We start from the raw sequence: 23,019 nt of genomic DNA, 5'->3' as shown, positions 1-23,019 counted from the left end.
AATAAAAGTGATTCCTTTTTTGAAAGTCCCCAGTCAATCGTCTCTGACATCCTCTCTTCAGAGGTGGGATATGAGGGTGTGAACTTATGAATGCAAAATCGCATTGTTGAGTTTTAAAACTACAGCAGAAATATCTTTGGGTCAAGGGACCTTAAACTTTGACATTTCTTTAAAATCTCATCTCGGTCCAACAATCTCCTGAGGGCCAATTCAAAACTTATGACCAGAAAAATAGTTTGTGGATGACAAGGGCACTTAGTGGATAGCCACAATGTGTGGATTCTTTGAAGACTCGCGCTACCTCGGCAAGGCCAGCAGCATAATCAAGGACGAGTCTCTTCTCCCCTCTCCCATCAGGCAAAAGGTATAAAAATGTGAAAACGCACACCACCAAATTCAGGGACAGTTTCGTCCCAGCTGTTATCAGGCAAATGAATCATCCTACCACAACTAGAGAGCAGTGCTGAACTGCTTTAGGTTTTTTTTTGTTTAGAGATACAGTGCGGAAACAGGCCCTTCGGCGCACCGGGTCCGCGCCGACCAGTGATCTCCGCACATTAACACCATCCTACACACACAAGGGACAATTTTTCCATTTACCAAGCCAATTAACCAACAAACCTGTACGTCTTTGGAATCTGGGAGGAAACCGAAGATCTCGGAGAAAACCCACGCTGGTCACGGGAACAACGTACAAACTCCGTACAGACAGCACCCATAGTCAGGATCGAACCCAGGTCTCCGGCGCTGCATTCGCTGTAAGGCAGCAACTCTACCGCTGCGCCACCGTGCCGGTACTACCTACTTCTTTGATGTCCCTGGGACTATCCTTGACCGGACTTTGCTGGCATTACATTGCACTAAACGTTATTTCCTTATCATGTATCTCTACACTGTAAATGGATTGATTGTAATCATGCATTGTCTTTCTGCTGACTGATCAGCATGCAACAAAAAGCTTTTTACTGTAGCTGGGTGCACGTGATAATAAACTAAACTAAGACCATCTACAGCTGAAATACCCAAGAGTTTCCCCTGCTGAAAGCCAAGAAAACAGGAGAGCTTCCCATGCAAAGGAGAGCATCCCATGCAGAGGGAGCAGTGCACGGTGGAATTAGTCCCTCAAATAACTCATAATTGGGATTTTGGCCTTGGCACAACCGTTTTTGATTTTATCCCATAACTCACTATCTTGACAAAATCTCAGAATAATATGATGAGTCCACAACCATTTTATATAACCATTATAATAAAACTCACAGGTGCTTGAAGAAGTGCAATGATAGCCATAGCACATAATCTGATGATAATTCCGGTCACGGGTCTACTGTTTGAGAAAGCTCAAGAGTGCAAAGCCTTTGAGTTGCATCTCACAGCAGAACAAAGCAAAGGTTTTCAGGGGCAGCGGCTGGATGGAGCTATCAGAGAAGGTTGCAGATGGCAAGGCCGGAGGGTGACAAGAGAGGGATTGCAATCAGCTCTGGAGTTCGTGAGTTGGGAGCCTTCTACTAGCTGTTGCGGTGAGGGTCAGTGAGTTGACAGCTTAAGATCGCAGCTGTTGGTGGAACAGCCGGGTGATCAGTAATAGGGGAAAAAACGAGGGCCCATAATTGGGGAAGTAGAGATGTTGCAGGGTACTTGAGATGACTGGGGCCTTCAGTCCTGATATAAAGCAAATCAATAACTTAAAGGAGAACTGATAAGAAAACCTCTTAGTAGGGAAACCATCTGCTTAGGCAGACAACAAGCTGCATGCTGTAAACCATTTGGGCTGGAAATGCACAATGCCAAGCATACTTATGAACAATGCAAGGTAATTTCCTCTTAAAGCATTCAGCAAAGTGTGTTGGAGGAAAATTACATAATTACACTCATGTCTTATGTGGAATTCAGCTATTTGTGCACTAGAAATCTATGATTGGAAATGGCAGATTGAATTTCTAGAGTGGTACGATTTCACCCAGACGCTTATATAAATGTAGACACAAAGAACTGCAGATGATGATTTACAAACAAAAGACAAACTGCTGGAATAACTCAAGAGGGTCAGGCAGCATCTCTGGAGAACATCGATAGCTGACATTTTCGGTTGGGACCCTTCTTCAGATTGAAGGGCCCCAACCCAAAACGTCGCTCATCTATGTTCGCCAGTGATGCTGCCAGACCCACTGTTATTCTCTGCACTTAGTGTCTTTTTTACTATTGTAAATGTGTTGTGTTCCAGATAAAAAATAAATTTCATGCATAAAGTGCTGAAAAAAAGTATCACCCATTGAATTTGTGGGCGAATCATCTCGAATTAGTTGGTATCTAGCCTTCCTTGCTGTCAATAATTATAAAACTAACAGTAGCATTTATTGCTGTGAACTTCTTATTGCATCAACATTTTATTTTAAAATGCTATCCCTAACATTGAAACAAATAAAATGATCTAATTTGCCACTTAATTGTCATATTGTTTGAAGTACATTTTGAGAACGTTAAGGCTTTCAGAATTATCATTAAGCCTTGATTTCTTTTGCCAGCTGCAATAAACCAATTCTGTGTTTCTCTTTTCCTCCTCTCTTCCCATTGCACATTTGATTGTGTTTATGACAAACTTCTCATTACTGCTCAAAACCACAAAATCTGCCCACCCACATCTTTGACAGTCACAAATAAAATCCTGTATCTTTAAGTTTCTCCAACTCTGGGTCTTGTATGTCTGGTTCACCATTAATGATCAAATCACAATAATAATCTATGCCAGTTTTGAGAGGATTAATTACCTATGTTCCTGGAGATTACAGAGACCAGATTTTCCCCATGAGTAAATGGATAAAACCAATTATTTTTACAAATTCTGAAAGATAAACTCAACTACATACTACAAAATGATTAAACTTATAATTGACTTGGATAATATCCTGATTACGAGTGTGTGATAATTCTAATTTATACAATGCTTAGATGTCCCACATAGAAAGAAGTTTTGAGTATTCAACATTATATTCAATGCCTTTTCTCAGCTGGGACAAGATATGTATCTGAAATACTAATCAGACTTCAAGTTTAAATAGAGGAGTCCAACAGATGATTCAAGCAATTAGATTTACCGAATTTTAATGTAACAACAACAGACTTTTTCTTTGTATCTTATGTAAAAGGAACAGCTCAAAGTGGAGGTGGGTAGAGAGGAGTATAAAGGGTAGGGATTGGTGGTGAGAAGCAATCCAAAGGCACCATGACAGATTGAACTTTGAAGGCAATATTTGAATTTCAAAAACTAGAGACTCAGAGTTGAAAATAATTTTCTGTTCATAGTCAGAGAAACTTAAATCATAGGATTTTAAAATATGTCCGGAGATATCACACATATGAACAACTGAGAGTATCTAATCGGTTGAAAGTTAGAATGTGGATCTAGAAAATGCTTTGTCAAGGTTAATTTATGAAACTCTGTGCTGTAAAAAGGAACAAGCATAACATTTTGAATTAGCCAAAACATCTCCACTGTTGGGATAAGCAGGAGGTCAACATTTAAAACAAGAGAAAGAGATGAAAAGCTGAACATTGATACAAGATTCAGTTTGAACTAAAGATAGACACAAAGTGCTTGAGTAACTCAGCAGGACACACAGCATCTCTGGAGAAAAAGGATAGGTGGACATTTTGGATCAGGACCCTTCTTCAGACTGAAAGTAGGGAGTGGGGTGAAGAGCTGGAGATGAAAAAAGACCAGGACCGATCAGGGCTGACCACAAATGACCTCAGGTTGGGTGGTAGCCTGATAGACCCATTGTTGGCTAGGGAAGTTGTGACGTTAAGAGCGATACAATGTGGTGAACTGTAGAAAAGGTTAAAAGATTAGGATGGAGGAAGGGAGCAAGGGGGATTGGGGGGAGTAGGTAGAAGTTATTTAAAATTAGAGAATTCAACATTCATACTGCAGGTTGCAAGCTACCCAAGACAAATATGAGATGCTGTTCCTCCAAATTGTGTGTGGCCTCACTCTGGCAATGGAAGCAGCTCAGGACAGAAAGGTCACTATGGGAATGGGAAGGGAAGTTGACATGGTTGGCAACCGGGCGATCCTGTAGACCTCGGCGGACTGAGTGTAAGTGTTTGGGAAAACAGTCACCAAGTCTACGTTTGGTCTCAGCGATGTACGGGAGCCCACACTGGGAACAGAGGTACCTCATTTCAGTGCACTGATTTACCATTCAGTTTCACGGGGAGAATAATATAACTTGTTCCAAAGGGTCATACAATGAATTATAAGGGAAACACAATGATTGAAAGCTGCAAAAAGTGTTCTGCAGAAAATCATACTCAGCATGCCTTTAATGACTTTAACAAGCATAGTTTCACTGCAGCATGGGAAATTAGTTTGAAGGGAGTTAACAACCCTTTGCTGCTTTGCAAAGTACTATAACACAGTATTTCCAAATTCGTTAGTGGGATTCACGGACAGATCAATGCTGGAAGCAACTTCATTAGGCATCCATGGTGAAGACAAGTTTATCAGATTGCTGTGATTAATTTTAGTCAATATAACATTTTCAATTAGATTGAATAGCTCTTCTCTATAAACACTGATATTTATGGAAAAGCCATTTTTCATGAGGATTATCAAGACAATCAAATTCTGTATTTCGTGGCAAATTACAAATCTGCTGATAAATTGACAACACAACAATCTGCATCATACTGCATCTGTTATCCCCTGGTAATGAACAGATGTTCATCAATACATTTTGGCCATTAGTGAGAAAATATACCAAAAACAGTCAACATGTCACAGTCAACAGTCATACCTCAACAGTGTTGTAATGAACAGCGTCAAAAACATCTGGAGTATTGTGTACAGTTTTGGTCTCCTAATTTGAGGAAGGACATCGTTGTAATTGAGGCAGTGCAGCGTAGGTTCACGATATTGATCCTTGGTATGGCGGGACTGACATATGAGGAAAGATTGAAAAGACTAGGTTTGTATTCACTGGAGTTTAGAAGGATGAGAGGGGATCTTATAGAAACATATAACATTATAAAAGGACTGGACAAGCTAGATGCAGGAAAAATGTTCCCAATGTTGGGCGAGTCCAGAACCAGGGGCCACAGTCTTACAATAAAGGGGAGGCTGTTTAAAACTTAGGTGAGAAAAAACTTTTTCACCCAGAGAGTTGTAAATTTGTGGAATTCTCTGCCACAAAGGGCAGTGGAAGTCAAATCACTGAATGGATTTAAGAGAGAGTTAGATAGAGCTGTAGGGGCTAGTGGAATCAAGGGATATGGGGAGAAGGCAGGCACAGGGTATTGATTGGGGACGATCAGCCATGATTACTATGAATGGTGGTGCTGGCTCGAAGGGCCGAATGGCCTCCTCCTGCACCTATTTTCTATGTTTCTATGTAAAAGTGCATAAGACCGATAAGAAAGAACTACTAAAAGTGGAGAGGAAATTAATTCTGCAGCTCGTAAAAACGAATGTGTACATCTACACTGGACCTTTAAATGTAATAAGATGGGCATTCGTAACACAGGGTGGCCTGTAATGCCAAATAATCTGTCCCTTTTCAAGCCGACATGCCAATGGTTAATGAACATTGGAAAAAATAATTAAAAATAAGTATTTATTACTCCTGAAATGCAAAATGACTTTTGCATTAAATTCATTCCAGAGGCCATTGGACAGTAAAAAAAAGAAAAGACAAAATATTAATAATGCTGGAAACTGTAAACAAAAGCTGAAAATGTTGGAAATTGTGAACATGGGCTGAATATCCTGGAAAAACTGAGCAGGGGAGTGGATGGAGAAAACAGCCATATCAGCCTTTTTTTGTGGTGTGGAGCTTTCTACAAATCCAAAGTGGAAACTTGTCAGTTTTCCATACACAAATTGATTGATTTGCTTGTGTGGTCTTAGATAGAATCTATGCAAAGAAAGACTCTTGCGAATCTCATTCATAGGTAGTGAAAGAATATGGTTCACTCTGAAATTAAAGACTTCAGAGCACAACCGTAAAAATGACGATGAAAGGATACAATCAGAAAGTTTATCAGTCAGATTTAAAATGCTTGTGCACCCTATTAATTAATGCTGAATATCGAAGAAAGAAATTGAATTGTGCAGAAAGTAAATTAAGGATTCCACACATCGATGATGACATACGTTAACAGCCCGAGTAGATATGAATACTGAGTGCAATACATAATACTCAATATTTATCACTTCAGCATAGTGTACTCCTGATAATTCCCATTGATTTGGTTTCCAAAAAAAAAGAATTTTCCAATCATTTGTATTGCACAAGATGAATAATGTAGAGCCTAAAAACTTGATTTCTTATATAATTTGAATAAGGTAACTTTGAATATACAGTTTGTGACAAATATTTAGCAGTTGTAAAAGTTCAACAATTCAAAGTAATCTCCGAAACTCTAATATCATTTGATCATTCGAGGAAGTGCGGAAGATTTCAAATTGGATCACATAAAAAGCTAAATGGCACGTCTCTGGTTTATCTGCTCAGTCAGTGCTTCTATAACCATATCAGAAAAGTTGATTCTTTCAGACATGCCCCATCATAAGGTAAAGCTTTAAAAGAAAACTCCACTAATGAGACTGGACGTCATTCGACAAGTTCAGTTACAGTGCCCTCCATGATGTTTGGGACAAAGACCCATCATTTATTTATTTACCTCTGTACTCCACAATTTGAGATTTGTAATAGAAAAAAATCACATATGGTTAAAGTGCCAGATTTTATTAAAGACCATTTGTATACATTTTGGTTTCACCATGTAGAAATTACAGTAGTGTTTATACATAGTCCTCCCATTTCAGGGCACCATAATGTTTGGGACACGGCAATGCCATGTAAATGAAAGTAGTCATGTTTAGTATTTTCTTGCATATCCTTTGCATGTAATGACTGCTTGAAGTCATTCATGGACAACACGAGTTGCTGGGTGGCTTCTCTGGTGATGCTCTGCCAGGCCTGTATTGCAGCCATCTTTAGCTTTTGCTTGTTTTGGGAGCTAGTCCCCTTCAGTTTTCTCCAGCATATAAAAGTCATGCTCAATTGGGTTCAGATCGGGTGATTGACTTGACCACTCAAGAATTAACCATTTTTTAGCTTTGAAAAAGTCCTTTGTTGCTTTTAGCAGTAATGTTTGGAATCATTGTCATGCTGTAGAATGAACCGCCGGCCAATGAGTTTTGAAGTCAAGTCAAGTCAAGTCAATTTTATTTGTATAGCACATTTAAAAACAACCCACGTTGACCAAAGTGCTGTACATTTGATTAGGTTCCAATAGAAAAAAAATGAAAACATACAGTAGCACGCAAACAGTTCACAGCGCCTCCTCAATGAGCCTCAAACGCTAGGGAGTAGAAATATGTTTTGAGCCTGGACTTAAAGGAGTCGATGGAGGGGGCAGTTCTGATCGGGAGAGGGATGCTGTTCCACAGTCTAGGAGCTGCAACCGCAAAAGCGCGGTCACCCCTGAGTTTAAGCCTAGACCGCGGGATAGTGAATAGCCCCAAGTCGGCCGATCTGAGGGACCTGGAGTTAGAGAGGGGGGTTAGAAGATTTTTGATGTAGGGGGGGGGAGTGTCCATTTAGGGCTTTATATGAAGCATTTGTTTGATCTTGAGCAGATAGGATGTGTCTGTACATTTCAGAATTCATTATGCTACTACCATCAGCAATTGTATTATCAATGAAGATAAGTGAGTCAGTACCTTCAGCAGCCATACATGCCCAGGCCATAACACCCCCACCACCGTGTTTCACAGATGAGGTGGTATGCTTTGGATTTTGGGGAGTTCCTTCTCTCCTCCATACTTTGCTCTTGCCATCACTCTGATATAAGTAATCTTCGTCTCATCTCCTTTTTCCAGAACCGTGGTTGCTCTTTTAAGTACTTCTTGGCAAACTGTAACCTGGCAATCCTTTTTTTGTGGCAAACCAGTGGTTTGTATCTTGCAGTGTAGCCTCTGTATTTATGTTCACAAAGTCTTCTGCGGACAGTGGTCATTGACAAATTCACACCTGACTCCTGATCACAAATCCACACCTGATCTGTCGGGCAGATGTTTGCGGATTTTTCATTATTATAGAGAGAATTCTTCTGTCATCAGCTGTGGAGGTCTTCCTTGGCCTGCCAGTCCCTTTGTGAATTAGTAAGCTCATCAGTGCTCTCTTTCATTTTAATGATGTTCCAAACAATAGATTTTGGTAAGCCTAAGGTTTGGCTGATGTCTCTAACAGTTTTATTCTTGTTTCTCAGTCTCATAATGGCTTCTTTGATTTTCATTGGCACAACTTTGGTCCTCATGTTGACAAACAGCAATAAAAGTTTCTAAAAGTGATGGAAAGACTGGAGGTAAGACTAGGTGCTGAGAGCTCTCTTATACCTGCATCAAGGAGGCAATTAAACACACCTGAGCAATTACAAACACCTGTGAAGCCATGTGTCCCAAACATTATGGTGCCCTGAAATGGGGGGACGATGTATAAACACAGCTGTAATTTCAACATGGTGAAACCAAAATGTATAAAAATGACCTTTAATAAAATCTGACAATGTGCACTTTTACCACAAGTGATTTTTTCTATTACAAATCTCAAATTGTGGAGTACAGAGGCAAATAAATAAATGATGGGTCTTTGTCCCAAACATTATGGAGGGCACTGTATATAAAGAAAAGTGTTTTCAAATTTACCTTGGTTGAAATTTTAAAAAAATTATCAGAACATAGCAATAAGTCATCAATTTTATCATTGCATGCCATTTTGACTGATTCACACATCATCGTTCTCAAACAGTTTGACTAACCAAACTACAAGACAGTTTGGATGAGGCATGTGCTTTGAGACGGTTTAAAATCAACATCTTTAAGAAAGCAAGTTAAAAAGGATATGTGGTCTTTTAAAAGCACCTTTGATCCACAAGGTTAGAAGCAAATGTCTTACTGAAAATGTATAACTCTGGAAAAAATGCAAGATATGAATTCATATAATATTGGCATATGACTTTAGTAGCATTTGGGTGGATTAGGTAACAGTGCAGTAGCTAGCTCACAGTGCTGGGAGGTTAGAGTATTTCAAAGTTCAGATGTGAAATAAGGTTCCCAAGTATTTCCAGAGTTTTAGTTTTAAAGCAGTTGAAAGATCACCAAGAAGTTGAAGGCAGCTGTATTTGGATTACAGGGTTGAGTATAGGCTCAAGTACGAAATTCCCCTTTGAGAAGAGTGAAAGCAGCTTTAAGTGCCCGCTACAGGACGCGGAGTAGTGGAACAGGTTCACAGTGCAAAGGCACAGAGTAGAAGCAGGAGAACCAGGTGGTCAGAAAATGGTGGTTTCATACTTTGTACTAATTGTCCTCTTGGAATCCTGCTTGGAGTCAGCTATCCATGCCACAGCACCGTGTGATTGAGAATCTTGATCAATGTTGTCAATCTACAACAATAAGACGAAAAAAATGTGAGAAAATGCTAATTATTTTGATTTGTAGACTAATCCCGTGCTGTGTATTTAATAACCAATTCAAATCTGATGAGAAATGCAATGAAAATTATTGACAATCAGTTGTGATAATTTTGAGAGGCATTAAACCACCCAACTTTTATAGATGAATAATGAAAAACAGCAAACAGTGAATAAGACTAATGTGGTTGAGACTTAACCGAGGTATTTTTAGTGAGGAATAGAAGTGCAAAAAAAATTGCTTTCCTCTGACAAACAACTACTGATATGCACGGCAACACTTGACCACAGTTTTTTGCAGGTTGTGTGTGTCTCATTTGGAAATAACTGAATTACAAGTTTGTGCAAGACAATTCTTGAGGAGCTCTACTGAAGGCACCTTTAACAAAAGAAACAACTTCAGTCAAATGTAGTTTCTACCCAACCATAAGCTAAAAAAGCATTTTGCCTTTTAAATTGTTCCCTTCTTCAGAGCAAAACAATGTTTTTCTATGATTTGCACAGTCATCTAGAATTTCCATGTTGTGCTACTGCTGAGGCCAACTCAATTTCATAGATATCTCCTCCAGTGAACCAGGCCGCTTTTCAAAGTACCTCGGTACACGTTACAATAATAAACTAAACTAGACACGCAAATGACAAGCATTCCTTGGGACTCATTTGGCAGCAAATACGAACTAATATACATTTGTTTTAATCAGTGTGCAAATTTCTCAGACATCTAGGAGTGTCTGATATGTAGACAGAATAGTCATGCTTAAAAACAACCTAGTGCAAAAGTGCTTATGCGGTGTTCTTTGTATAATCAGGCTGGTTTTGGTGCAATAAAGCTCAGAGAACAGCAGTTATTTCAGATGAATGAAATATGCAGATTGCTAAATTTATCAGGTTATGACAATCCCACCCTTGAGCTGAGAAGTAGTTGATGCTTGAAGACTATGTAACAAATGCATTTTTCGCAGTTCCGCACAAGACTACAAATCTTACTTTAAATGCAAATGAATCTGTGACAAAAGTTTCATAGTCAGCATTTGCAAATTTAAAAATATTGAGGAAGCATATTTAAGAGCAAGGAAAACCATTACTATTATTTTCTGTCAACCACACAAATATCGATTCTGCAAACTAAAATGCCAATAAGTACATTATTTAAGGGGAGCCCTAAAATATTGAACCTAAAGCAGAACCATGGGCAGAAATATCGAAAATGCTACCCAAACCTATGATCTATCGCTGCTTAAAGGCATGGACACAAATAAACACTAAAAGGTATGAATTAGCAGCGTTCCCTCAAGTGAACCATATTTATCAATCCAAACAAATTGCTCATGACGCATCTTTGCATATGAAGAAAATGCAGAAACTGACTATTAATGAGTCTTACCATCTGCCACTTGGCATTCTTGCAATGATTTCAAACAAATAAATTAGATAAACCATAATTCATCGGAGATTTATAATAGCTGAAGAACATAATGCTAGCTGCAAAGCAATCCCCAAATCTATTTTTGTTTAAAGTTTACAAACCAAATCACAAAATAATGAAAAAGTCTAATCTTCTTGCAAAAAACACTTGAATACGAAGAACCACTTTGATACGAAGAACAAAAAATGTGTCTATTTACTGAAAGGGAATGGGTTAGCGATATAATATTTAATTTTAGGAATATTGACATAGTTGATAAAATAAATCTTGACACAAAAATCTCAAAGATTAATCACTTAAAAAGAAATTAGACAATTATTAGAAGAGGAAGCATATAAATGGAAGGATGAAAAAGATGCACACAATGAGATTAGCCAGAAGCTGCGATGAAAGTCTACCATCATCGTGGAAGTGACAAACTTCTGTCATGAAATTTTGTTGATTATATAATTTGTGTCTTTTTTACCCCAGGAATTTCCACAATTTTCCCACTTCTGAATGCCTATTTCTAAACTTTCTTCCAGACTACTCTTAATTTAACTTATAAAATGCTCTAAGTATATTTATTATTTAAATTTATTCTCAAATCTCAAGATTTTATTTTAGTTTGGTTCACCCCAATCTCATAGGCTCCCAATAGTTCTTTTGGTAATTTATTTTTAATGCCAGAACTATCAAGGTGCACATTAGAAAATGAACGGGTAATTTCGGCTCTCGTTAATAACCAATTTCAGTGGGTTTTTTAAAGCTGCTGGCTGCCATGCATGGATGGGAATGCACATGAGGAACAGAGATATATAAATATAGAGAGAAACCTGGACTCCTTTGCTGAACGAATGCAGCGGTAGAGGTGGAAGCGAAGGCCTGTGAGTAGTGCACGTGTGACAGTAACAGCATCTGCTATTAAGTGGCTGCACCTGGTCCATTTGGTAAGAAACGACAGCAGTCATTAGTGAACTATAGCATACTATAACATCCAGCAAGGTCACCACCAGATCATTAATCTATTAATTGAATCAATTTATTTATCTGTCAACTACCATTCACTAATGCATTTTGATAGACTAACACAATAACTGCAGCACAATTTAAGCAAACTTGAAGGTAAATGTGATATTAATTCCTTGTTCGTTTTCTTTTGACTTGAAGTTAGTTCATTAATTCTGTAAAGATTTATATTTATCAAGGAGAAGTTTGCTGGAAGATGTGAATGGGACATTTTATTGATACAGATACCTCCTGGCAGTATTGAACATTCCCCGCAAATGCATTTTACTGTAATTTCATATCTCATGGAACATTATTTATATGCCACTTCAGTTTCATATGCCTTTTGTAAGAAAATTGCCGTACAGTATGTATTTATAATGTTAACAATGATGCCAAATCACGTTAAAAATTACTCTCTTGAAGCTAAATACAATACTTTTCTGAAAAATGCAATTTTCTTGTTACAAACCAGAACTTTCTCAAATTCCTTACATCATTTTAGGAGCATTTTGAACAAATTAAACTTACAGCAGATTTTCTCATGCTGGATCGTGGTTTAGGGACTGGTTTAGATGTCCTCACGTCCGCATACTCTGCTTCAGCCATGGAAAGGGACGTCTGAGTAGGTTTCTGAGCTTGCAGTGCAAGTTGGTAGGCAACTTCAAATGCCTGTCCCAGCGTAAGGATTATTTCATATGTTAAATTCTGGAATAAAGATAGTAATGAATAAAATACTATTTCCGTTTTTATTATGTTTCAATATTCTCTTCCATGGTTAATCGTTTTTAGTTATCAATCAACACCATTCTGTTTCATTGTGTGAAGACCTGGGCCAAATCCATGCATAACCTTTCCGATGCCACTGCTAATAAGGTCATGTGGGCCATTTCCCAAATAAAGTAACACAATGAACCATTTCTGCATCAATAAAATATATATAAATTGATACCATTGTTATAGCTGAAAGTATTGGACATTGAAGTCCAGTTCTGCTTTTATGAAGAATCCAATTAGTTAAAAAAAAGTCATAGTTTTTCATCCATTGTGGATAGAAACCTAAATTTGGTAAATCGTTTCCTTCATTGTAATGACCCTGTTCTCAAGTTCAGTTTTGAAATACATGCAAAAACACAAACATTTTCTCCAGTTCCCTCAAACTCTATCTCCGCTGCGAAATGCAATGTCTGAATAGTTATGCCTAGGTTTATCGCCAACACAGGGTGTTGCTTAGTTTTAAGTTCAAGTCCACCCCACTATTCAATGCATTCAAAGAGTAGAAAGAGGATGCCAAGATCCCAGAGTTGATTAAAAAAATAATCATATCAATGCATCTAGCCCTGGAAAGCACCCTTGCGTCCATCTTCGTATAGTTTATGAAAAGATGAATTGTTTTACAGCCCTCAGTGTCGAAATTGAACAGGCTCTACTTGGTTGAATTGCACAAAATGAAAAAAAAGTAAGCCATTCAATATTTTTCCCTTTTATACTATCCCAGGATTTTGTTCATCTTCTGAAGAGCATGCATTTGTGCCATTTTATTGTGCAATATCACTTTCCTCAGCACCAACCACTCCTATTCTGCACCGTCAAAACTTCTCCCATTCAAGATGATAATGTATGAAAACATTTGGCTGTGGTCATGCCATCTGGGAGAGGATACCTCATCTGAGAGGAGTGGTGAAATATCAAAGCTGCCCAAAATTATAAGCTTTTAAAATAAATTAACATTTATTAAACATTACCGTAATTACCCTTCCCAAACTTCCTTTTCTGAGTGGGATTTGGAAAGCATATTCAGACAAACTCTTATCATCAAAAAACAACCCTTTATACCAAAGCTTAGCCTGAAGAAGAGGGAGGGGTTTAAGAACAGTGGGGAACACTAGTGGTTTGAATCTTAGAAGCATGCACAATACTTTTGAGCTGTATATTTCTTTCGAATATTGAAGGAGGATAATGACGTACTACATCAAGCGTGCTGAAAACGTGGCAATAGTGATGATTTGTTTGTAGATCTTTAGTGATGTAAGCAAATGTACAAAGATCTTCAGGATCCTGGGCAGCACAGGAAATATTGCGGATTTCGTGCTCAGCAATGATATTCTGTGAATGAAACAAATATTATTTAATAGATTTAAACGTTTACTATCCTAGAAAAAAAATCACAACAAACCAGTTGTGGTTGAGAAGGGTCGAAGTTGGGAAAATACAAGTCTACCTATTGTGAGCAGCACTTTGTTGGAACAAGTCACATAAAACTTTGAGAAGCATAAAATGGCAAATGCTGGAAATCTGAATTAAAAACAGAAAACACTGGGGATATTCAAGAGATCAGGCAGCATTTGTGGTGACGGAAAAAAAGTTAATAATTCAGATCAATGATCCTTCAACAGATGGAGAATTATAAATCTTATATGTTAACTCTGTTTCTCTCTCCACAAATGCGACTGTCCTGTCGAGCATCCTCAGTGTTCTCTGTTTTTGTTCACTCCAAACTTTATCATTGTGCTGTATCAAGACGTTTATTGTTATCCAATTTCTTTATAAAGTGCCGATTTTCGGGCAACTCTTGTTTCCAGAGCCTTGCCGTATTATCCATTTTCACGGGCCAACAGAGATCACAGTTTGGGGGGCCCAGATATCGGACTACAAAGTTGACTACGGAAGTCAACTATGGGAATGTATCTGCCGAGGCCGTAGTCCCAGAGCCTTGGCTCCAATGGGCAAAGTCAACCCGCTGATTGACACGGGAGTCCCACTGAGATCGAGATCGAGATCGGTCACCTCATCCGGCCTAGGCGCCACATTTTTTGGGGGACTTCCGGGGGGGGGGGGGGGGGGAGATTTTGTCCGGATTAAAGGGGTCGCCAGACCACCAGTTGCCGGAAAATCGATGGTGGACCTGTACCATATTGTTAAGCAGTACATAAACAACATTTTCACAGTCACAGTTTTTGTTATTAATGAATGTTGGAGCGACATACAAAAAAATTGCAAATCACTTAGCTCTTGGGGGTTAGGATAAATGTGATATAATGGCAAACATTACCAGCAGCATGATCAATAACATGCCCCGAAGTTCCCACTATCAGAAAGCATTTCTGCTTGCTAAAAAAAACAAGTTGCTGGAGGAACTCAGCGGGTCAGGTAGCATCCATGCAGGGAAATGGAACAGTCGACGTTTCAGGTCGTGACTGCTTGCTGTTGACCGAGAAGATAACTGCAAACTTTTTGTTTTTGCTAATCTACCATAGTCAAACAATTTCTTAGTGCAAGGTTCTGGTTGAAGCGTGATTGATACATGGCCAATTACAATTTGAACTTTGAGAACTCTCAAGGCAAAATTATTACAAATTGACTGATTGGCAGAACACACAGACTGAAGTGAAAGTAACAAGATCTGATAACTCCACAAATACCTTATTAAACGCATCAATGAATTTTACACCTTTATAAGTGATGGAGAGGAAAATAGTTGGTATCTTTTTCATTTGTTCGGTAGATTTCTAAACAAAAGCATAACAGGAGATGTATTAAAGATTCAAACATGACTTAATTCAAAATATTGTGTTTGTATGTGATGAACTGATACAAACCCTCATTTTCGCACAAGCATTCTGGGTTGATTCGGTCCCCTTTAGGTCTTTAATAAGCATAGAGCCCAAATACTGCAACAGATGAAGAAAGAGTTCATCATAATGGTGCTTTGAATTGGCTTACAAAACATTCTTATGCTTTTTCTATCTCTTTATGTGGAATGTATGGAAAATCACATGCCTTTCAAAATTTATTTAGTTGCAACAAATGCTTCACACTTCAAATGTACATTATGCTGAGTATTCTAATAGAAAAGGAAGAACAAACAGTTTTTTTGGCCAGCAATTAATTCCAACTTCCATAAGTGAGGCAGATTTCTGCAAAGTTAGAGAATTTCAACAGCAGTTGTGCTCAGGGTGTGATTGTTTAGCACCACTTTACCACAACCTTTTGTGAAGCAGTCTAAGTGGGCGGCTAAAGATGAATGTACTATAGATTCCAAACCTCTCCCAATGATCAGTGAGAATTCTGAAGAAGTAACTTCCTTTGTCCAAGTGCCAACGTAAGATCAACATTTAATCTGCCACGAACTATGCACCTTCATGTATAAAAAGCAACAAGCAGAAGTAGAAATATTGCCTTGCACTGCAGTAACACATAACTGTTAATTCCGTGTGTAATTTGACTTCACAAGAAATAAAGATTACACATGATTGAGCATGAGCAATTACATTGGTAAGAGACTTGCCTAACAAAGAATGCAGTCAGTGTGAACAATAACAACATTTAATAGAAATTGTCTCCAAATGCTTCAATCATTACTCTCCATGTTTCTTTGGAATTTAAAGTTCAAATCATGGCAATGCTAATATATTATATATATTGTCCCACAAGTTGAATGCATTTTATTTCTCATTTAACAACATTAAAAAAGATTAGGTCCAGAACAAGATACTCACATTCGCTTCATAGCCACAGGACTCAAAGATAAGCTTCTCTGGCTGGTGCTGCCAATTCTGAACAGGAGAATACGGTGTTGCTAAACTAGGCGGGCGAAGTGTTATTCGAGACTCACGTCGATATTCCTGGAAAAATGAATAAAAACAAATGGTTGCTCCTAAATATCTACCACCCTAATAAAAATAAACCTATACCATATTCACATATATTCACCTCTTCTGAGTATGAGGTAGATTAGAGTAGTATTGGAACAGAATAAAATTGCAGGAATATGTAATTCAGTTCTCAGATTCACTTCCACCATCCGATACAATCATGGCAGATCCTCTAATTCAGAAGTACATTCCCCCTCTCTCCCCATGATTCAATGTCATTTGTGTTTAGAAATTCATATTTTTTTCAAATATATTCAGCCAAAGAATGAAGACATTTCTCCTTCCCTCAGTCTTATATCTCTCACCCACTATGCTGAGACTGAACCCCCCTAGTTCAAGAACTCCTAGCCAGGGGAAAAGTCTTCTGTGAATCCAATCTGTCAACTATGTTTCAATGAAATCTCTTATTTCTCTAAACTCTGGCGAATATATTCCTAGCCAACCAAATCTTTCGGTTCTGGTTCTGGTTCGGATCTGCCATTCCAGTAATCAGTCAAGTGAATCTTTGTTGCTCTCCTTCTACTGTTACATCTATTTTTTAGGCAAGGAAACTGCTTACTGTGTTCACCAAGACAACCTCTATTTGAAATGAGACATCCTTTCTTCCGTTATTTTTGCAATGAAAGCCAATATATAATTTGTCTTCTCAACTGCTTGCTTTCTTGCCGTAACTGGTTTTCATTGACATCCAGATCCCTTTCCACATCAACATTTCTCAATCTATCATAATTTAAATAACGCTGTTTTTTCGTCTTCTTAACTTTCCCATTTTTACACGTTATAACCCAAATGCCATGTATGTGCTCATAGATTTAATTTGCCTAAATTGCTTGAACCCTTTGCATCCTCCTTACAACCTTTCTTGGTTTCTGGTTCATGTCAAGTAAGTATCAACCAAGTTAAAGTTAAATTGGTAGAATCAAAATGTAGGATTACGTATCTGAAAATTCAAAAGTTTCACAAATGGGGATCACAAACTAATTGTTAATTCAGTACCAATATTCTACTAGCAATGCAGGCAGCATGATTTGCAAATGTGAAGACATTACAAATGTTTTGGGAGAAATACTTGATGGACTTGAAGGATAAAGGAGGGAATTTGTGTTTGGAGTCAGGGATTGGGGGCGAATTACGAAATGAGTGCTTTGCATTTGTTTTCACCAAGAAGACAGACATGGAGGGCAGTGAGATTAGTGCGGAGAATACTAACATCCAACGGCAGGTTGAGAATAGGAAGGAGGATGTGTTGGGGCTCTTAAAGAGCATTAAGGTGGATAAATCCCCAATGCTGATGAGGCAAGATAGGAGTTTGCTGGAGCCATGTTGAAGATCTTTCCATCTTCTCTAACCATAGGTGAGGTCGAAGAGCACTGGAGAGTAGCTAATGTTGTTCCTCTGTTTAAGAAGGGAAGTATAGGCCGGTGAGCCTCACATCAGTGATAGAGAAGTTATAAGAGAGGATTCTTTGGGACAGAATTTACTTCCATTTGGAAGAGGATGGGTTAGTTAGGGACAGTCAGTTTGTCTTTGTACGCGGCAGTGAGATTAGTGTGGAGAATACGAATATCCAAGGGTAGTTTGAGAATAGGAAGGTGGATGTATTGGGCTCTTAAAGGGTATTAAGGTGGATACATCCCCAGGGCTGATGAGGCAAGAGGGGAGATTGCTGGAGCCTTGTTGAAGAACTTTGCATCTTCTCTCTAAACTATATTTTTAATGCCAAAAAAACCCGTAGCAACATCAATGCACAGAGGAATCTTGGGGTTCGAGCCCAGAACTACCTGAAAGTGGTAACAAGTAGATAGCATGGAAAGGAAGGCATATGGTATGCTTACTTTCATAGCTCCGGGCACTGAGTATTAGGGTCAGAAAGTCATGATGCAGCTTTTTAGGACTTTGGTTAGACTGCAAACAGTTTTGGTCACCTTATTACAGGATGTAGCAGCTTTGGAAAGGATGCAGAGGTGGTTTACCAGAATGATGTTTGGATTGGAGGGTATTAATGACAGGGAGAGGTTGGACAAACTTGGATTGTTATCTCTGGAATGCTGGAGGTTGCAGGGAGACGATATGTATATAAAATTAGGAGAGGCATAGATAGGGTCGACAATTAGAACATTTTCTGAGGATGGAAAAATCAAATTCTAGAGGGCATGGTTTTAAGGTGAGAGGGGCAAAGTCTCCCAGAGATGTGTGGGGCAATTTTTTTGTACACAGAGGCTGGTGAGTACTTGACACACCTGTCAGGAGCGGTGGTGGGAGGCAGATATGATAGTGGCATTTAAGGATAGGCAAGGAATTCGCAGGGAATGGAGATATGGATTATGTGCAGGCACATAAAAGTTGGTCTTGGCATCATGTTGGCACTGATATTGTGGACCATAGGGCCTGTTTCTGTGTTGGACTATGTTCTATGGAGACTTCAATCCGAGTTCACTGCTGAGGAGAAGAAATATTAGAGCATCTTGCATCATCGTAATCTGCTTTCTCAACAAAGGCATAATTATGAATGAAGTGGTATGAGCAAAATGGAAAAGCTCAATAGTGTTGTAATCAGGTTTCCAATTGATTGAACTGTTTCATCAGTCCCATTAATAAAAACATCAATATGTTTGTACTGCAGGGAGTCTGCATACCCAATTTTACCCGTGGCCTCCCCCACATGCTTGTTGTTAGGGAAGAATAAAATGAAGGTAGACACAAAATGCTGGAGTAACTCAGCGGGTCAGACAGCATCGCCGGAGAGAAGGAATGGGTGACGTTTCGGGTCGACCGAAACGTCACCCATTCCTTCTCTCCCGAGATGCTGCCTGACCCACTGAGTTACTCCAGCATTTTGTGTCTACCTTCGATTTAAACCAGCATCTGCATTTTTTTTTCCTAAGAATAAAATGAACAGTGGTCCAGAGTTCATGGCAGTGATTGCAGCATAACCACTGGAATTTGTCATCTTTACTTCTTGAGACTGACACCAGCTTTGGGATTTCTAGGCATGTGTGATCTAATGCGGAGGTTCAAAAGCTGCCATCAAAGACTCAGGATGTCTTTGCTGGCTGCACATCGGGTTTTGAGATTAAAATTCATTTACAGATCAACAAAGCGCAAACTTCCATCTTATTGCCTCTTGAATAAGTAACTCATCCAAAGAATCTACACCACGTACAAGGAGGAGGATGGAGTGTTTATCCATAAAAATTATCAAAATGAACGGAAATCATCAAAAACATCTGTAAGAGATCGAGGTAGCACATTTTAAATAATTAAATATATTAGTCTTTCCAATAAATAATTAATTGAAATTATACTATTTCCAATGTTCAATTAAAAATAATATTTGAAATCTTTCCAAAATGCATTAAAGTTTTTCCAATGCATTGTTGCTTAAAAAGTTATACGTTTCTAAAATTTATTCACAAAATGCTGGAGCAACTCAGCAGGTCAGGCAGCATCTCAGGAGAGAAGGAATGGGTAACGTTTCGGGTCAAGACCCTTCTTTAGACTGCTGTCTCGCCCCCCTGACATCAGTCTGAAGAAGGGTCTCGACCCGAAACGTCACCCATTTCTTCTCTCCCGAGATGCTGCCTGGCCTGCTGAGTTGCTCCAGCATTTTGTGAATAAATACCTTCGATTTGTACCAGCATCTGCAGTTATTTTCCTACACTATAAGTTTCTAAAATTTTTCTTTCTGAAATTTAGAAAAATGTGCAAGGTCATCATCAGTAGTTCAGACTAAGACTTGTGCCATGACTGAACCTGATGCCAGTTGTTATCTGATTCTTGGATGGGTCTGGTTTTAACTCTTCCTGTGATGTGACCTTAATGGCCGCACAAGATGTAAAATCTCCATGGACGATGGAACAATGGCTCAAGTGGTCAGCTTTAAATTGCGGTAAGTGACAAGAAAAATGCTACTTTTTAAAATAAAATGATTGAAACTGGATCTGTAGCTGCAGGTATATTTATAGCACATCTCATTTTAGAGCCGCAGGTTGACAAGGAATTTTTTAGGACAATAAATAAGCCAATTACTATCTCCTGTTGCTAATTCGCACTAAGCACACTCTCCAATTGATTTTCCGATGTCCCCCTCTGACCAGACTCCAAGACAGACCATTAGTACCCGCTCACACTACTCCATACTCAACATTTACCTATTATGCTTTATCATTGCAGTTAAATTAACAAACAAATTAAGAGTACCATCATGACTTATTAACTGCCACATCACAAATTGACTTTAGCGATGTAAGTGAACCAGACAATCACACTCTATATATCCCAGGTGATTAAAAACTGAACAGTTCCTTTGTGGAAGGGAGCTATCGGCTGGCTTCATAGAAGGGGAGTGAACTTATTTGGAGTGCGACTCAAAGCAGGTGTGTTGTGCACATGAATGTGGCCTGTAATTTTAGGCAGGAATTACACGATTTTCTTTCAAGATTACCCAATGACAGCTGCAAATTATGGCAACCAATACATGAGCAACTGAATGAAAAATACCTGGTTGTTTAAGTTAGTAATCTATATTTCAGCCCAAATTGCAGTTTAGCATCTGTGCTGAGGAGCAGAAGGATGAGATCATCAAAGATACTAGCTTGAGAATAATCTGTTGTAACTGTGCCAGGTATGTAAATAGCAGCAATTTGCACCTCAACGGTGGTTAGCTTAATAAATTCATAGATATTTCACTGAATTACTTCATAAAAACAGGCAAAGAATGTTTGCAAACATGTGTTCCAACTTATCTGTAGTCAAAATGACAACTGGTTTTGTTGACATGCAAAATCTAAAATGTTATGGCAACATTATTTTACCAATTCATTGCTAAATTATGTAGGATCATGCAGGATCATTGGAGTATTTATTCACGCGTGCTTAGAATGTAAAATACACAGCCTTTTAGTCCTCCGATATGAGCAAATGGTCCTCATTTGAAATCTAACTTTTTCAAATACTGCACTTTAAGAACTAGTGTGATTTAAAAAAAAGATTTTAATAATACTAAAATAAAATCAGAAACTTCTGATGTCTTCATTGTTGCAACATAATGAAAAAAACTAACAAAGAACACCTATACCATCACCCCAACACACACTACAACATCCTGCACTCAAGAAACTTGTAACCAAAATGCAAAGATTGAGATGGTGAGCCTTAGGTAGTATTATCAAATCACACAAAGAGCACAGGAATAGAGCTAGTGAGGAAAGGTTTGAACATATTCATCACCTTTAAAAGTAAGAAATGTAATAATATGCTAGCCATAGATATTCTGTGGCTCAACATTTGCCCGGAAAAGTGATATAAAATTAGATGGTGATGTAGCGGAAGAGGAGACGACTCAGGTCACTGTACGAAGTTGGATTAATGAAGCCACCCCTGGCCACAAAGTTACAAAGTCCACCCCTGAGCAAAACGCATACCATCTTATCCAATTCCCTTTTTAAAATCACCAGTAAAACTATCATAACATTCTTAGGCCAAATTGCACTGTAAAGGTAGCAGTGAGACAAGTTATTTAAGTGCTCTTGTCTATCTGGAGCAGGTACTCTCACAATAGCGCTGAGTAGAGAGTTGCAGGAATTTGACAAGAGTGAGAAAACAGCATTATATTTCCGTCAGATGGTTGGTGGTGCAAACTTGGAAAGGAATCTGCAAGTGCCGGTATTTCCATATGGCTGCTGCCAGTGTCTTTTTGAGCTGCAAAGATTGTGGATTTGGATGCTGCTATCCTGGGATCTTTGCCCAATTGTTGTAATGCATTTTGTTGATATGGTACAGACTCAGGACAGCATTTTTTAAATTTTCAATACACGTGCTCTTCTAATTTTTGTTTGAGGGTGCTCCCCTGGCTCAATATTAATGGTAGAGTGAGGCAATACAACTCTGAAGCTGATGGCCCAAAGTGTGTTGGGGATGCTCAATTTTGAGCTACTTGGTTAATTCTGATTCTATCTCAATTAGCACAGTGACAGTGCCATACCATGCAATGAAAGGTACAGTTGACCCGATGACGCAACATAATCTCCACGAAAACTGTGTTGCACCCACTTTGAAAGATCATGGATTAAATTATTCTATGAGAGCTATACTAATGATGTAATGTCAGCCCTGGTAAAGCAGCTGCATTCTTCAGAACTTGCTGACTTTGTCAGTGGTTGCACTACTCAGCTACCTGATGATGGATAATGATGACCTGAAGACTGAGCCCTTCCTATTTTAGCAGCTCCTTCCAAATAAACAAGGATGAATACTAATTTCCTAGCTGAGAAGAGGTAGCAGCAGATAATCAACAGAACCACTGCTGCATATATTTAATATATTTATTTGTTTTGTATACACGGAACTAATTTTTCATTGTTTATTGTGGTGTTTGCAGATGCCTATGTTTTGCACATGTGTTGTGCTGCTGCAAGTATGAATTTCATTGTTCCGTTTTGGGACATCTGACAACAAAACACTTGACTCTCTTCTCTC

General features: G+C 38.6%; 1 protein-coding gene across 12 annotated transcripts in view; it reads right to left on the bottom strand.

Moving 5' to 3' along the window:
• LOC144605409 (ankyrin repeat and SAM domain-containing protein 1A-like) overlaps positions 1–23,019 on the bottom strand; it is a 212,225-nt gene that overhangs the window by 6,761 nt on the left and 182,445 nt on the right. For 6 of the 12 annotated variants that reach the window (XM_078420614.1, XM_078420615.1, XM_078420622.1 and 3 more), the window contains 8 exons: positions 16,387–16,512; positions 15,487–15,558; positions 15,310–15,396; positions 13,856–13,993; positions 12,419–12,595; positions 11,716–11,817; positions 9,356–9,447; positions 4,797–4,936 (listed from right to left, as the gene is read on the bottom strand). In XM_078420614.1, the coding sequence (XP_078276740.1) occupies positions 4,822–4,936; positions 9,356–9,447; positions 11,716–11,817; positions 12,419–12,595; positions 13,856–13,993; positions 15,310–15,396; positions 15,487–15,558; positions 16,387–16,512 (909 nt within the window). In that variant the 3' untranslated portion in view covers positions 4,797–4,821. Of the gene's footprint in view, positions 1–4,796; positions 4,937–8,660; positions 9,448–11,715; positions 11,818–12,418; positions 12,596–13,855; positions 13,994–15,309; positions 15,397–15,486; positions 15,559–16,386; positions 16,513–23,019 lie in introns of those variants that run through there. The other 6 variants (XM_078420619.1, XM_078420625.1, XM_078420618.1 and 3 more) reach the window with 5 other exon arrangements.

This window comes from Rhinoraja longicauda, chromosome 24, assembly GCF_053455715.1.
Source record: "Rhinoraja longicauda isolate Sanriku21f chromosome 24, sRhiLon1.1, whole genome shotgun sequence".
Classification (NCBI taxonomy): Eukaryota; Metazoa; Chordata; class Chondrichthyes; order Rajiformes; family Arhynchobatidae; genus Rhinoraja; species Rhinoraja longicauda.
Note: the sequence above shows the minus strand (reverse complement) of the source record. Positions and strands in the feature narration are given on the sequence as shown.